The sequence below is a fragment of the Schistocerca serialis genome, chromosome 6, assembly GCF_023864345.2.
Source record: "Schistocerca serialis cubense isolate TAMUIC-IGC-003099 chromosome 6, iqSchSeri2.2, whole genome shotgun sequence".
Classification (NCBI taxonomy): Eukaryota; Metazoa; Arthropoda; class Insecta; order Orthoptera; family Acrididae; genus Schistocerca; species Schistocerca serialis.
The window spans coordinates 683,890,282-683,907,777 of record NC_064643.1 but is presented as its reverse complement, the minus strand read 5'-3'; the positions used below and the strand labels follow the sequence as shown (position 1 = coordinate 683,907,777).

At 39.6% G+C, this 17,496-nt stretch overlaps 1 protein-coding gene across 1 annotated transcript in view; it reads right to left on the bottom strand.

Moving 5' to 3' along the window:
* The window catches only part of LOC126485113 (synaptic vesicle glycoprotein 2C-like), a 498,779-nt gene that overhangs the window by 275,008 nt on the left and 206,275 nt on the right, over positions 1-17,496 (bottom strand). The window contains exon 2 of the mRNA XM_050108743.1: positions 1,529-1,582. Within this exon, the coding sequence (XP_049964700.1) occupies positions 1,529-1,582 (54 nt within the window). The remainder of the gene's footprint in view (positions 1-1,528; positions 1,583-17,496) is intronic.

Genomic DNA, 17,496 nt, shown 5'->3' with positions numbered 1-17,496 from the left:
ACCTTCCTTCCACTAAAAGTGGCTCTTGTCCACCTACATATGGTGTTCCACAGATCATGCACCTCTGCTGCCCTTACCATGGAAACGAAGGTCTTGTTGCTAAAGGCCCCCTCGATATCCAGGAAGATGCAGAGGGCTATTTCTTGGAAGTGAAGTGCTTTTTCCACCTTCCCGGCGAGTTGGTGGAGAACTGTATCACATGATTTACCTGGTTGGTATGTGTGTTGGTTCAGGTGTAGAGGGACCCTACATAGCCTCCTCTCCCCAACGTATACATTAACCAGTTTTTCCAGTGTTTTGAGAATGAAGGAGGACAGACTGATTGGTCTCATATCAGAGGGACCTGTACCTGCTCTTGTTGCCACCACTAGAAGATTATGGGATAGCCCAACTAGCTCTGATGAATATGTGAATCACAACAGCTGAAATCTGTTCAGAGTTTACAGACAATGTGTTACCACAAACTGTAGGGGACAGATTACTGGAGGCTGGGCATAAATACTGAGCTTCCACACATCATTTACCTACGGTGTAGAGCCAGAGCCAACTGGTATACTAAGTGTCATTCTGGCTGATAAGCAATGTGTCTCCCTTCTGTTTGTTGTGATCGGATCGACACCAGGGTGTCTGTAGGCGGCCTGATTTTCAGGACCTGTACCTCTCCAACTGCTGGAACTGTGGTGTGGAGTGCCATTGGATGTGACCACAATTGTTGGAAGGAGGCTGAATACGTGCCACGATGTGACAAAAATAGATAAGCCTGTTGTCATATCCTGCACAACCAGCGTAAAAAGCAGCACACTCCATCAATACAATTTTTTCGTACCTTGCATGACCAGGGTGCCAAATAGCATATTCCACCACTATAATTTAAGACCCCACACTATGGTCACACCACAAATGTCTTGAGGTATGTACAGATCCTTGCCTGGTCTGCCCAATCCTCTAATTTAACTACAGACATGATGGGAAGATGTGTACTTTCGTACCAGCTCCTAGCAAGTGATGTTTGTGAACTGACACAGCACTCGTTTCAGGCATGCCACAAGGAATAAAACATCATATTAGTACTTGCGGAGATCACACCTCATACTGATGATGATGTACACCAGTTGTGAATGGTATGAAAGTTTAACAATTTAATACCCATTATTTCATGTATATCTTCACTAAATTTGATAAATATTGGGCTGGTACTTCACATTTTCCATTTCCATCAGAGTAGCAAGTCAAATTCTTCGTTTGATTTCATGTTTATGTCTTAATCTTGGTGACATTTGTGACAAAAATATTTGAAACTGCTCCTTCTACTGCAAAAATTACATAAACAGTGAATTATAAATCATTAAATTGATGATTAGTTGGAGCAGTTTGGAAGTAAGAGATAAAACATGCTGAATGTTCAAGTTTTAGAAAGACTATTCATGCTACGAGCATCAGAAGGAAAACAGTATAAGGTTGGCGGAACATCAGAAAGTCAATGGGGTTTAAATCAGAATTATTCCAGTGACAATCTCACGTTTCTTACCTGTCAGAGAGGCTGCTGTTTCAAAGTCAGCAGGAGGTGGCTGATCCACAGCACCTACAAAAAAAAAAAAACACAGCAACTTGTGTTAATTCTAGACAGTACACGGGAAACACAGTTGTAAAATACTTCTTTGAAGTAAGAAATGCAATTTAAAGGGACTTTCACTTTGATAACAGTTATGCTCCAACAGGTGCTGTGTATCAAAGGGCACTTTCCTGATTGAATCTCTAAAGATGCAGCAGAATTTATAACCTACAGGTTTCACTTATTTCATCTTTGCATTCCCCCATATTTAATGCCAACTTATCATACTGTCTATCACATTTTAAGTTATATGTCATCATCATCGTTTTAGTTGACATCCTCTACTTGGTAAAGGTGTCCTCTAGACTTTGCTACTGTAATGAGAGAGAGAGAGAGAGAGAGAGAGAGAGAGAGAGAGAGAGAAAGAGAGAGCGGTAGGTAACTCTATTATAAAGTATTCCATGCCAATGTCGGGACTATATTTTGTCCCGTTTCTGAGCGCTTTGACGACTTTGTTTATTTATGTTAACTGCTGAGCAATATTTTATGCGTGAATACAAACAACGCTATTATTAGTCAGATATCTGAAAGTTAAGTTGCAAACATTTATCATATTACCAAACTATGCGTAATTTCACATAAAGACACGCACACCACATGATAATATCTAATATTGTACTATGCCAGAAATGTTAGTCAATAATTTAAAGAAGTAATTATAAATTAATTAAAATTTAATAACTCAGGTTGTTGAAAATATTCATTAAAATTTAAAAACTCAGATTGTTAAAAATATTCATAGTGTAAATCTGAAATTAAAATGTTATAGTTCTTGATCTCCTGAGTCGCCAACCTGCATTTGTACTTCATGATGTACTCCATGGTGCTACCTACTGGATTTTTAATTAATTTCAGGAACTATAACATCCTAAACCCGTAATATCAACAATTAGTGGATTTGTTACGATAGTTAGAAATGTACTTACAGACTGCGTTGCATCCGCAAAACCAGTTTATTGCGGTGCATTACGCAGCTGATTTGCAACAATACAATATAGTTTCAGCTCAGATTGTTTGAATAAAGTACTTTCTTTTTTATTAAACTTCAATCAATTCCGGAGGCGTAATAGGCCCAAAACGGGTCGAATATGGGAAATAATTGGCGCATTCGCAAATTTCAGTACAGTTGTAGCAGGGAGTGTCACGACTCACGGGCAACATAAAAATCTTAATCTGTACACCACAAACAGCAAAATACATGACCATGGAACCAAATTCCAGAAAGGGTTGGCATCTAAACACAAGAAACAAGTCAAGTCGGACATTCAAAATACTATGGGATAAAATTGTACAATAGACTTACACAAGAAATAAAAGATCCGAATCATCCACTTTTTGCCAAAGCCCAAAAAAATATTTACTAAATAATAGCTACTACACTATAAATGAATATTTAAAATAACTACAGATTTGAACTTAGGGCCTAACGTTTTTTAAACATCGTACTAAGTAACAGTTTTGTGATATGATTAGGAAAATAGAATTATAGGAACTATAAATACTGTAAGAGGGAAGTTTATTTTAGTAGGAAATACTGTGTAAACATTTGACGGCATGCATACAATGTATATTGTTCTACGGATCAATCAATCATTAAAACAACCTGGTCTGTGGGAGGTGACTGTGTGGGATACGTTTGAAGGTCACTTTTGTATGTTGTTCTTGAAGGCCATAGCCTCTAGCGAAAAACTGCATACAAAATTGAACTACATTAAATTTGCTACAAAAATGACCCAATTCATTTTTTCTCTAGGACTAATAATAGTTTACGGGCCGAGTGCGGAAAATCTCGCGCTACGCGCATGCGCCGTAGCTTTGGTGGTTTTTGCGGGTCAACCTGAGGTACTTCCCCGACTTCGACAGGCCACAAGCATCTACATCCATACTTGCAAATAGAGTTGGCCAACACGATTATTTTTCCCGATTCGATTCCTACGATTCAATCTCACGTTGCGAATCGATTCCTACGATTCGTTCACGATTCATTCTAGTCTGCGATGGCACGATTCTTACGGAATGCAAAAAGTTCTACTTCTTACTCACAGATGGCAGGACATGTCTTAAATTGTCAATTGGATTAGAATCGAACTGTGTCGTGATAAGATATGCCAGAAAAAGTTTATTTATGAGTAAACATGCATATGACGTTACAAGTGTGATTCTCGATTTATACGTGTAATGCCTTAATTGATGAAAGCTGACGTCGGCGCGGTGGCTGATGGTATCGATAGTAAATGGGAAATGCCTTCACGCTCGTTCCCGTCAGCCACCGCCAAGTGTCAGCTTGGTTTTTCACGAGTAATATTACGGCCCAAGAACTTCGTTTGTTCGTTCCGAGCTTCCTTTTTTCACACGCATCCCCCACTTGACTGCCATCTGGCGGTCGTAATCATTCGGCACGACTCGGCATGATTCGGAAGTTGCCTTCGAAGCATAGCGAACTAAGAATCGATGAATCGTTGGAACCTGGAATCGTCACGACTCAGAAACATGCAATCGTTCTTACGGTTCTTTTGAACGACGATTCGTCCGTATCACGATTCGATACTTACGATTCTTTATTTAGAGTCGTTCAAATGAACGACTCATTCACGAATCGCCACAAGTCTACTTGCAAACCACATTCAAGTGCATGCAGCCGGCCGAAGTGGCCGTGCGGTTACAGGCGCTGCAGTCTGGAACCGCTACGGTCGCAGGTTCGAATCCTGCCTCGGGCATGGATGTTTGTGATGTCCTTAGGTTAGTTAGGTTTAACTAGTTCTAAGTTCTAGGGGACTAATGACCTCAGCAGTTGAGTCCCATAGTGCTCAGAGCCATTTGAACGATTTTTGCATGCAGAGTACATCCCACTGTACCAGGGTTTCCTCCTGTTCCATCCACGTATGGAGTGCGGGAAAACGATTGTAGATTAGATTAGATTAATACTTGTTCCATAGATCATGAATACGACACTTCGTAATGATGTGGAACGTGTCAGGTTAATAAAAGATGTCTGTACAAGATATTACATTACACAAAATATTGCATGACACTAATGTTTAAGTTGGTTTTTTTCCCCTCCCTTAACTTATATCTAAAAATTCAGCCAATGAGTAGAAGGAGTTGTCATCTAGAAATTCTTTTAATTTATTTTTAAATGTTAGTTGGCTATCTGTCAGGCTTTTGATGCTGTTTTGTAGGTGACCAAAGACTGTTGTGGCAGCATAATTTACCCCTTTCTGTGCCAAAGTCAGATTTAACCCTGCATAGTGAAGATCATCCTTTCTCCTGGTGTTACAGCTATGCACACTGCTATTACTTTCGAACTGGGTTGGATTATTAACAACAAATTTCATAAGTGAATATATATACTGTGAGGTTACTGTGAGGATCCCTAGATCCTTAAATAGATGTCTGCAGGATGACAGTGGGTGGGCTCCAGCAATTATTCTGATTACACTGAAAGTCTCTGAGCGTGCAGCAATTATTCTAATCTTATCCTCAAGATACATATGTGAGCGATACGTAGTAGGTTGTAGAATATTCCTGCAGACATTTAAAACTGGTTATGGAAACTTTATTAACAGACTTCGTCAAAAGTCTTCCAGTTCAGTTCCTTCAATGTCTCCGTGACTCACTCCCACGGATCATTCAAACCTGGGACCATTCGTGCTGCCCTTTGCCTTTATACGTTCAATATCCCTCGTTTATCCTACATAAGAATCCCGCTATTCCGAAAATCCGACTATTCCAGACAGAGTTCAGGAAAATGCTGACTTTTTTAAACTTAAGAACAGGAAAAAAAGAAACCGTACCTTTATGATTATACAAAGTAGTTAAATAGAGACGTATATAGAGCCTAAGCTTGATGAAAACGCCTGAAACCATACTGGAGTGGCTCTGAGCACTATGGGACTTAAAATCTATCATGTTGTTGTTGTGGTCTTCAGTCCTGAGACTGGTTTGATGCAGCTCTCCATACTACTCTATCCTGTGCAAGCTTTTTCATCTCCCAGTACCTACTGCAACCTACATCCTTCTGAATCTGCTTAGTGTATTCATCTCTTGGTCTCCCTCTACGATTTTTACCCTCCACGCTGCCCTCCAATACTAAATTGGTGATCCCTTGATGCCTCAGAACATGTCCTACCAACCGATCCCTTCTTCTGGTCAAGTTGTGCCACAAACTTCTCTTCTCCCCAATCCTATTCAATACTTCCTCATTAGTTATGTGATCTACCCATCTAATCTTCAGCATTCTTCTGTAGCACCACATTTCGAAAGCTTCTATTCTCTTCTTGTCCAAACTATTTATCGTCCATGTTTCACTTCCATACATGGCTACACTCCATGCGAATACTTTCAGAAATGACTTCCTGACACTTAAATCAATACTGGATGTTAACAAATTTCTCTTCTTCAGAAACGCTTTCCTTGCCATTGCCAGCCTACATTTTATATCCTCTCTACTTCGACCATCATCAGTTATTTTGCTCCCCAAATAGCAAAACTCCTTTACTACTTTAAGTGCCTCATTTCCTAATCTAATTCCCTCAGCATCACCCGACTTAATTAGACTACATTCCATTACCCTTGTTTTGCTTTTGTTGATGTTCATCTTATATCCTCCTTTCAAGACACTGTCCATTCCATTCAACTGCTCTTCCAAGTCCTTTGCTATCTCTGACAGAATTACAATGTCATCGGCATACCTCAAAGTTTTTATTTCTACTCCATGAATTTTAATACCTACTCCGAATTTTTCTTTTGTTTCCTTTACTGCTTGCTCAATATACAGATTGAACAACATCGGGGAGAGGCTACAACCCTGTCTTACTCCCTTCCCAACCACTGCTTCCAACATCTATCATAGTGCAGTGATAGCTGGTTAGTTACAGTACGGTACATGTCGACTTCATTTATATAGTTCTGTAGAATCATTTTTAATCATTGCTAAACACAAGAAATAACCAATTTACAAACATTTCAGAAGTAAAGATGGTCATTTTTTCTGAGGAAGAGCACTGAATCGACGCGAGGATGCAATGCTCCGCCATAGCCGCGAGAACATACTATTTGCTGTTCGACTTGCTTAACGCGAAGCCGAGAGCATTTGCCGCGTCTGTGTGTGATATTGAGTTTAGTTTGAGCGTTCACCTCCTCCTCCTCCTCCTCGCTTTCCACCGAGACGATCTGAGTTGATGAGCTCTGTACCACTGCTATGATGTCTTCGTCTCCGTAATCCTGGTGGCCATTGTCGTCACCTCCTCAACACCGCTTTCTTCTGTGTCTTCACAGCCAGGGATTTTCTTGGTTAGTAGAAGAAGATCACAATCTTTCACTGGCATAAAAGTTTTTTCAACAAAGTCCAATGTAGGACAGAGGTTTTTCCACGATTTTTGTAATGCTCCCTTAGTGGCGTTATCCCATGCTTCAGCCAACCAATAAATCACATCTTTTATTGTAATTTTCTTAAGTTATTGGAGAATTGAGATTTCATTTTTAATCCTCTTTAAGTAAAGTGCGAAGCAGCATTTTTCTGTATTTTTTGTTTAATGGCCTGCAATACAAGGCTGATGGACTGATGTGATGAAGTTACATTCGGTGGCAGAAAAATCGCTTTGATGTCTCCACAAACAAATTTCGTTTCTTCTGGGTGGGACGGAGCATAGTCTATGAACAGTGGAGCACGATTAGGCCATTCATTTTCTCTATTGAACGGAGTCACTTTGTTGATGATTGGTGCTCGAACCATTCCCCGTACAAGTCGCGCTCCATCCAAGAATTTTTTTCTTTTTTTATTCTTATAATACACAGGAGTTGAGTTGCTGTTAATGTTTCTGAACGCTCGTGGTTTCACCGATTTGCCTGATGCCATCACCGGAAGTTTGTTGCCGAGGCGTTGCTGCAAGCTAACACAGTTAAGACGTTGTTTGTCAATTTTAAACCCTGGTGCTGATTTCTTATGAAGCAAGTATTTTGGTAAGAAAAGTCTTAAAATTCACTCTGGATTCATCCCCATTGTAAACTTACTGCGGTGAGCAGTTTTGAGAAGAAACAAAATCTTTAAGTTATTTTAGGTATTGGCACCTACTTCGTTTTTAGCTGACAGTTTCTCCCCAGCAATCGTTAACCGTCTAATGCCGTGTCTCTTCTACCAGCGATCCAAAAAACCACAACCAGCTGAAAATGATGGGTCTCCATCCATAAGATTACTCAGTTGAAGCGCCTTTTCTTTTACAAAAGGACCAGAAGGGGTTCTTTCTATCTATATTGTGTGAACCACAAGAATAAGGCTTCGTCAGGTTTTTCATATGAAGACACAGTCGTTTCTTGCCGCTTTCAAGAGTTATTTCACTTGAAGCGAAACAAAGCTGCTCAATTTTAAAGCGATTTTTTTTCCAGTCACTAATCTTCGCTTTTCCGACATCATATTGAATGCTAATTTGGTAGCACTTTCTCTCTTGTCTAGTCTTTTTAACACTTCAAGTTTTTAGTTTTAAAGTACACGAAGAACGACTTCATTTACTTGCCATGTTTAATTAGTAACAGATGACGTCAAGGATTACCAACATAAATACAAAAGGCAGAGTTACTCGGTAATGCCGGTATTAAAATATTCGTCAAAGTTCTTTGTCAAAGGTCTTTGACGTGGCGCTGAAAAGGGATATTACACTGTCGTCATATTTTTCATCAAATTTGAAGATGGCATACAATAACTTATTATGCGCTGCAGTTGCTAGTGCCACAGTATCACTGTGTGTGTATTTGGAAGAAAAGTGGCGGATAAAAGGAAACATACTTTGATGAAACCATAGTTGTTAGGTCGAAATAGTAATGCATTCAGCAAAATTTGTTACGAGGGCTGCTAGTGGAGGACGTCAAGTCTTGTACCCCTATAAATTACTTACGAATGGATGAGAGTGTGTCTCAGTATTTGCTCAGTGAAGTGGCTTCTCATGTCACAAAACAGAATACTCTCTTGAGAAATGCTATACATGCACAATACAGGCAAACTGTAACACTGCGATTTCTTGGTACAGTAAAGAGCTACTGTAATTTATAGTTTACAACCCAGCACTCGAATGTCACATTACATAATAACTAAAATAATTCCAGAAACGTGTGAAGCGATTTATAAAGCACTGAAGGGGGAATACGTGAATCTAAACAAATGTTTAGTACACTATATGGCCAATACGAAGTATTTTTATTTCTGAATAATTTAATTAATGGAATTAGTGTTCCAACAACTTCAAAATTAATAAAAAGTACCAGACAGATGAGGCGTTTTATAATATGTGGCACTCAGAGTTCAAAAATAAACAAAGTAGAATGGAAAGCTAAGCAAGATTTTTTTTGTTTTAGAGTGTGACCACATCGTCTATTCCGGCGTGTTGAAAAGCTGCCCGGTTGTTCCCAGATGTAGAAGTGGATGATTGTAGCTGTGATCGTGGACATGAAGTCGCCTGGAGCATATTCCAACTGCCCATCAACACATAATTAGCAGCATGCAATGTGTCTCTTGCTCACACCCCACCCTAGTCAAAGCCAAGTTTACTGAAAAAAAAAGTCGAAGAAACACGCCAACTTTGAAGCCATGCTTACAAACACACTAGCGACGCCAGCGCTCCAAGTGGTTACATTTCACATTGCGGTGAACAGAAGGCGAACAACATTTATGATCAAATCTACGGCAAGGCTTAAACTTTTATTTATTTAACGACAGGCGAGATTTGAAAAGTTCCCTATTACACCATGAAATTTCTTTGACATATCAACTTTGACAAATAAATATGATAGTGTAACACCGGCCTAAAGTAACTCAGCACTCACGAAACAAAGCTTAACAATAAGTTTCCAATAATGTGTTTGGAACACGGAAGGAAGAGAGATAGGAATGGCGTCTGCGCCATGAGTTGTCGAAGGTCACGAGGAGATGACCCCGCATTTAATTTACCCCTTAAGTCAGTAAGTTGATATTATTAATGAAATCCAGCTATTCCGAATTCCCGCTAAACTGAACAGTGTTCGGTCCCAATTAGTTCGGTTTCCACACGCTTCAGCAGTGTTCTAGAATCAGTCGCACGAGTGGTTTTTAAGCAATCTCTTTTGTAGGCTGACTGTACTTCCCTAGAATTCTACCAATAAATCGAAGTCCATCATCTGCTTTAACCTACATAAAATTATTCTTCTCGACTTCGTGTACACTAGTGTGGTTCGCTGTAGACAATTATCGTTTACACCTGTACACAGAATGCTTCAGATAACGTGATTTAATTGTGTACCTACAAAATCAGAGATGTGTGGAATTTTTATTTACGACGATACAGTAAAATATAAAAAGTTAGTCTTCCTGCGGAATTATGAACAATATCTAATTATTTTTCTGAGAATTACGGCATCGAGTTATAATTTTTTAAATATAACATTATCTTCTCTGTAATGTAGTTTATGCGTCTAAACAAGCTGTGTACAGATCAGCTTAAATCATTTCTATCTGTTTTAGTTAGTGAGCTAACAACATTTAAAGTTTTGAGGGTGGATGCAACGTGCTGCATGCTCAGTAACTGGCTGTGTTCATCTGTTCTGGCAGCGGAATGTTCATTGAAGTTGTGTGCTCAAACGAGTGCCCATTTTCCTGGACAAACGAACCAATGTGGCCTCAAAATAAATTGCAGACATGATATAGACCCTAAGGTTGCTGGTGTCACAGTGCGACAGCTTCCTCGATGCGCTGCTGGAAACCAGATTCGGCTAAATCATTGGCTTTGAAGTTAATTGGGTCACGGCCCCTTGATCTGAACACAAATGCCCGCGGCTCCTTTTACCCCAAATGCCCGCGGTCCCCTTCCCCCCCAACACATCCAATTAGAAATGTGGGATAAATAAACTGAAATATAAACTGAATATAAACTGAAATATAAAAATGTTACAACATGTTAAAGCTTAATGAAGCAGTAACTTATTAATTATATATATATTAATTATTAATTATATATATATATATATAAAATTAATAATTCATTAAGTTTTAACATGCTGTAACATTTTTTAATCAGATTTCAATGTTACTGTATCTTATTCTTGCAACAAAATGAATGGGAAGGATGAGTTTGCTTCATCATCATCATCATCATCATCATCATCAGTTCTTTAAGTCTCGGTACAAGTTTGGAAATTGTGTCTTGTATTCCTTCCTCCATATTCATTCGAGTCCTGCATTTCGTGTTGATGACTGCCATTACCGCAAAACTTAGCTCACGCTGTAAGAAGGATGCTGCAAAACTTATCAGAACTCGTAGGGCCTTACCTACTGGCGGATACTTCGGCTGCGGTGGCAGCCCGATATCGGTGGATTCCGCCGACGACCGACATTGGCCGAAGACGGTCGATCGTTTCAAATCGGTATGCCACTACCTGCGCGGTCACAATTAGCCGACCTCATCTCCGAACGTTTATATTTCGGACGACAACCGATGAAATTCAGATCAGTTTGTTTTTTTGGGTACTAATGGCCGACACGACACGAAACATGAATTGTGAGAAACTGGAAAGTTTAGCCACAGGCGGAGTTTGTGGCAGGGTAAAATCTTTATCTGAAATTTTAGTTGTGGATTATAACCTGGAAAAATAAGGTGTTCAAGTGACAAGGATGGCTTGTTTTTTGCTTGAAGTTACTGTAGTGGATCTTGTTGGGTTGTTGTTGGTGGACATAAGCTGTCTACAAATTATTATTACTGCTTACTGGCGTTGTTTTTATGGCAGTAGTGTCGTGATTCTGTTAAATGAAGTGGTTTGTAAATGTGGTGTACGTGTGTGTTTACGCTTTTAGCGCTTTAGGCGTTCAGAGTATCTTATACTAAACTTTGTGTTTGTCTTTCACCTGTATACTGAATGGCAGTTATTGATGGTTTATTGATGTATTCCTGCACAATGTTAAACAAATTCAGCAAAACATATTTCGAGCAGACGCCTACTTGTAGAGGTGTGACTTGAGCTCTATTAAAAAATCCGATTGTCACATTAAAGATGCATTTCTGGTTCAAGTAGAACTAGAAGTGACACTCTGATGTTGGACATATGGCGATTAGATCTTTCTAATAATTAGGCCGATACTATGTTCTGGAAAGTATAGGTTAAAAGTTTTGTGTGATATGTTGCTCTAAATACTAATTTCTCATTTAAAATCTAATATTTTCTCCCTAGCGCATCAAATACCACTACTACGAAATTTTTAATTGACTCTACATCAAATTTTGGAACTGTGGAAGTGCACGAAAAGACGCTGTAATATTGTTAATTTTCTTTATTAAAAGCAATACTCAACCTGAAATAATACACCCCCCCGGAATATCGTTATTTCCTTTCTTAAATCCACTCGGTAAGTGTTTAGAGAGCTGTGAAGTGTTATAGAATCTGATTATCGGAATATCCTGTCAGTACTGCATTAATTTTCACCTTTTTAGAATAAAGTGAGCTGTGAAAACACAAATCTACTTTTCATTAATTAGATAATATGTGCTTACTTATGCACATATTTAGTCATGCGTCATGTAATAGAAACATGTACTTTCAGCACGTTAATTAACCATTATGTGCTCATAATCTCATGGGCAAGCATCCTGCCCCTGTAGCATAATGAATCACAGTCTGTACCATGTGTTTTGGAGAGATCATTAGTGCAGTGTATCTCTGAAACTAGATATTTTCGTAATACACGCGTATAAATATGTAAAACATGAATTAAGGCTTGTTAGTTTCTAAGGTGGTGGTCCCTTCTGACGCTAAACGCTGGTGAGAAGGAAGTGGCGTCTCAAAGTTAAAGTGTGTTTAACTTTCGTGCCATGGTGTTTTTCCCTTATCTTGTATATTCGTAAAACTTGCCCGGTAATTCCAGCAACTGGGGACAGAGTGCAAAGTGCTCGCCACGTTCTTTTCGAGATAGATACAGCTGATTTACACGCATCTTTTAATATCAAAAGCCACACTGCAACACTCGTCTCCAAGGACAGAGGCATCGTGGTATCCATACCGTCCTTGCAGGTTAAAATATAACCGACTTTAAAGATTAAATAGATTCTAACGAAACCTAACCTCATCGATCCCGTCAAAAACTGACGAATGAGATAGGGCGCATAGTGAACAAGCTGTCGGCCGATGTTATCGGGCAACCTCTGGCGACGGTGTCTGACGACAGATGTAGGTGCCACTGTGAACGCAACCTTACGCTTCACCAAGTTCCAAAACTCAAGCAGTGATGAGGAAACAAACATCGATTTCAATGTGGAGTCTGATGAAATATCAATAAATTACTCTTGGTCTTCAGTGGTAAGAGTTGATAATAGTTCTGTACTGGAAGGGTCTTAAGGGCCCTGAACACGAGCGACGGATCGCAGCGATCCGTTGCATGGGCGACCGATCTCTTTGTAGCTCGAACGTGTGGGAAAATGGCAGAGATCGGTCGCTGATCGCTGGCCGCATGGAAATCCCAGGCAATCTGATGGATCGCAAGCGATTCGCTCACGCAATTGGGCTGCCTGGTGGTTCAGCAACTGTATGTGGCAATATGGCTGCGACTCGTTTTTCTATCTATTAAGTGTGGTTGCACTGTTTTTTTACGTTTCGCTTTGCCCATGAGTGAAAACTTTACGTTACACTTTATAATTATCCAGAGACTACGAACTACTCTGGGAAGTGAGATGGAAGCAGGAGTTGCCACTTATATTAAGAAGTAATACAAAATACACCCTCCGATATTGCAGTGATAAAACCATATGGCAGTTATAAGAGTCGAGGGGCATGAAAGGGAAGCAGTGGTTGGGCAGGGAGTGAGACAGTGTTGCAGCCTCTCCCCGATGTTATTCAATCTGTATATTGAGCAAGCAGTAAAGGAAACAAAAGAAAACTTCGGAGTAGGAATTAAAATCCATGGAGAAGAAATAAAAACTTTGAGGTTTGCCGATGACAACGTAATTCCGTCAGAGACAGTGAAGGACCTGGAAGAGCAGCTGAACGGAATGGACAGTGTCTTGAAAGGAGGATGTAAGATGAACATCAACAAAAGCAAAAGGAGCATAATGGAAGATTGTCGAATTAAGTCGGGTGACGCTGAGGGAATTAGATTAGGAAATGAGACACTTAAAGTAGTAAAGGAGTTTTGCTATTTAGGGAGCAAAATAACCGATGATGATCGAAGTAGAGAGAATATAAAATGTAGACTGACAATGGCAAGGAAAGCCTTTCTGAAGAAGAGAAATTTGTTAACAAGTGTCAAGAAGTCGTTTCTGAAAGTATTTGTATGGAGTGTAGCCATGTATGGAAGTGAAACATGGACGATAAATAGTTTCGACAAGAAGAGAATAGAAGCTTTCGAAATGTGATGCTACAGAAGAATGCTGAAGATTACATGGGTAAATCACATAACTAATGAGGAGGTATTGAATAGAATTGGAGAGAAGAGGAGTTTGTGGCACAACTTGACAAGCAGAAGGGACCGGCTGGTAGTACATGTTCTGAGGCATCAAGGGATCACAAATTTAGCATTGGAGGGCAGTGTGGAGGGTAAAAATCGTAGAGGGAGACCAAGAGATGAATACACTAAGCAGATTCAGAAGGATATAGGTTGCAGTAAGTACAGGGAGATGAAGCTTGCACAGGATAGAGTAGCATGGAGAGCTGCATCAAACCACTCTCAGGACTGAAGACCACAACAACAGCATTTTGAAACTTGTGCTATAGAACTGATCGGCAGTTCACAGTAATAGACGTGATACAATGGGCTCCCTCTTACGATTTCAGTTATTTATGAAACGATAATAGCCGCTATGAAAATTTTTATCTTTGAAACAAAATGATATATGTACCTACTGTAATGTTAAGATGGCATTTTAATTTCAATGTTCAGGGGATTTCTGTTATACTTAAGTCGCTTGCCATTAAACTCTGCTTCAAACTGTTTATAGCAGGAATTACGGTAATCACTAATGCTGCTACTGACAACGTCTCTATACACACATCTAGTAAATCGTGTAAATACATTAAGTTACATTATAAGAGTAATGAATAAATTGGTACTGCGGATAATAAACGTAAAACGAATTGTATTGGCACACTGAAAAGATGTAAACTACCCACTTGGAGTCGATGAAAAATGTTAAATATATTGTGAAGTAACCTACAGTCCCAACAAAAGTGTCTCGAAACAAGTTTAAAAATTCTCGTTTATTTTAAATTTATGTTTTGCAGGTATTCATAGGGTTATGGAAATCAATTGCAGCTACTGCTGGACATAGCAGTCAATTTTCCATAGCATAACTTCTCGACACAGTGACGTTCACAACACTGATCGAAATTGCTGGGCAAATCACTAGTGTTTGGGATGTCGAGGCGAGCGATTGACTACAGGCGATATCGTATGCACTGATTACCTAGGCTCCTACTTTTGCAAGGTAGTTACTTCAGAAAGTAATCAGTGAGTTCAGTTTAATGATCCACAAACGCAGCTGAAAGTCACTGTCTTCTAAATCCGTATCAACAACAGAGAAAACATATCTTTATCACCTAACGTTTTCTTCCACAACAGTAGTTTCTTTCTGACGGCTAGAATTTTGTCTGACAGTTGCAGAATGTTGGTCTTATTGCCCTGACGCAATAAATTCACGGAATTGAATTACAAACATACGCCAGTTTCAAAACAAGATCACTGTCTGTGGACTTTCGGAATTCAAACGTTTCTCTCCTGAATTCGTACACGCTTTCAAGATGCTCCTATGTGAAAGCCAGCGAGATTTACTGTCATAAATTAGAGAATGTGCTCAGCTCCCACCCCGACTTATGTGACTCACTTTTAATGAACTTTACCACTCCGATAAATGACTACAAAACTTCTTGAAGGACAGGGGTCATGTTTTTTGAGCCAATTCTCGATGAATAAATCAGTGTGTCCGAGTAGCATGACAAGTCTCTTTATGGAACAGAGCTTGTAATCCGGCGTTAACAGCCAGCCGTACTGCGGCCTCCATCTGAGCTACACATGCGTACACAGTTGTTCCAACCAACGTTTTTTTCTTCCACAGAAGAGTGAAATATTTGAAAGAGTTGTGTTACTCCTAGATTTATTTTCCTGACGAAGAGATCATCTTAATAAATTAACAGTACGTAACGAATTGACAAAAGGGAAACTTTCCATTTAATTTGTAGCTGACTCAGCTATCGTACCATATGTATACTATGTCCGGAGCAGCTGGTAAAATAAGGTCCTTCGCTATGGTGTAGGGGTTTTCACTCTTTGCTGTACGGCAGGCGTTTGAATAAGATAAAGGAAGAACCTTTGTAGGAGTTTGTCACCTCTTAACTTGTAGGAAACGTATTCTCGTGGTTCATCAAACTAACGGATTTGACACCGAATGCCATTAGAAAGCGTACTCTCAGTAGCGAGGGCTCAGGAACAAATGCCACACACTGGTCTTTATTTCGACACGTAAAACCGAAATTCAAGTAACCGTCGTCCTACTTCTGCATTTTCATTCAGCCATGTGTCTAAACCTGCAGATATATTCGGAATGGCTTGCTTTGCACGTACATTTAAAAATTTATCAATGCTGATAGAGAAACACGAATCACAGAAGGCAAACAATAATTAAAAACGATCTGCATTCGACGAAACAGCAGAATTTTACTTACGGCAACGGCGGCGTAGTGTGGTGTGCTGGCAACCATCGGCCACGAAGTAAATAATTAATGTTGTTCGTGCTCTATGGTTGGCAGATTATTGTATGATCTGCATTCGATTCGACAAAACGGTCAAATTTTAATTACAGCAGCAGTGTAGTGTGGTGTGTTGGCAACAATCGGTCACGAAGTAAATAATTAATGCTGGTCGTGTTCTATGGTTGACAGCTTCTTGAATGCATTTTTGTCCGTTCACTAAATTAATTATCCTTGTAAAGCGAACATTTCATAACAAAACGCTTGCGTTATTATCAGCGTCATATCATTCCTCTAATTCAACGATCGTTGCTAACATCACTACACTACACTACACCGCCGCTGAGGTAAGTAAAACTTAGCCGATAAAACTAACCTTCAGATTAGTGGTGGGGAGCTCGTGAAGGAGTCGTTCAAATCAACGCTTCACTCCAGTGAAGTGTGAACTAACCACTCAATTTCAATGAACTGGTACTTCAAACTCTCCACAGATAGCACACTCCACACTTTTTTCTAGTTCGTTCACTCACTCTCTTCCCCTCTCCCTCTCCCACTACATTGGCGCTACGTCACTCATTCTCCCTTCACTTCAGTCCTCCCTCTACTGCCTGTCGACGAATCGCGCGGTGAAATACACTTACAACAACAGTTGCACTTTGCTTTCCCATCACCTAAATCGGCGAAGAAACCCCAAATTTCACTACTTCTACGCGATCGCGAGTTGCTAGCCATTGTATAAGCGTGAACAGACACAAAAATTGCTTTCCGAATAAAATAAAGAGGGATTTTACCTGAAATCGTACCAATGACTACAGGTGACAGTTTACGTTTTGAATTTAGAGGGTTATTATTCTCAACAAAAATAAAATCTACAGGAAAACTTCTGAATAATTACTTAACGTAGGTATATAAACTTTGTGACAGTGGTAAACATACTCATTCTATTTTGGATTAAATTTTAAAAGGAACATAAAATTGGACTTAATTTCGTTAGTAGCCCTAGTTTTCAGTCCATAAACACAACAAATAAGGTTTCACTTGGCAGATGAAGACTCTTTTTGGCGCTTCATGAAAAAATGTCGAGCAAGGTTAAACGTAATACCTTCTTTATATGTGACAGGCTTCTCTATTTATCTTTCCTTTGTCCCCTTCGACCATGCTATATTTGAGTTACCTCAGACGCTGTAAGACGCAAA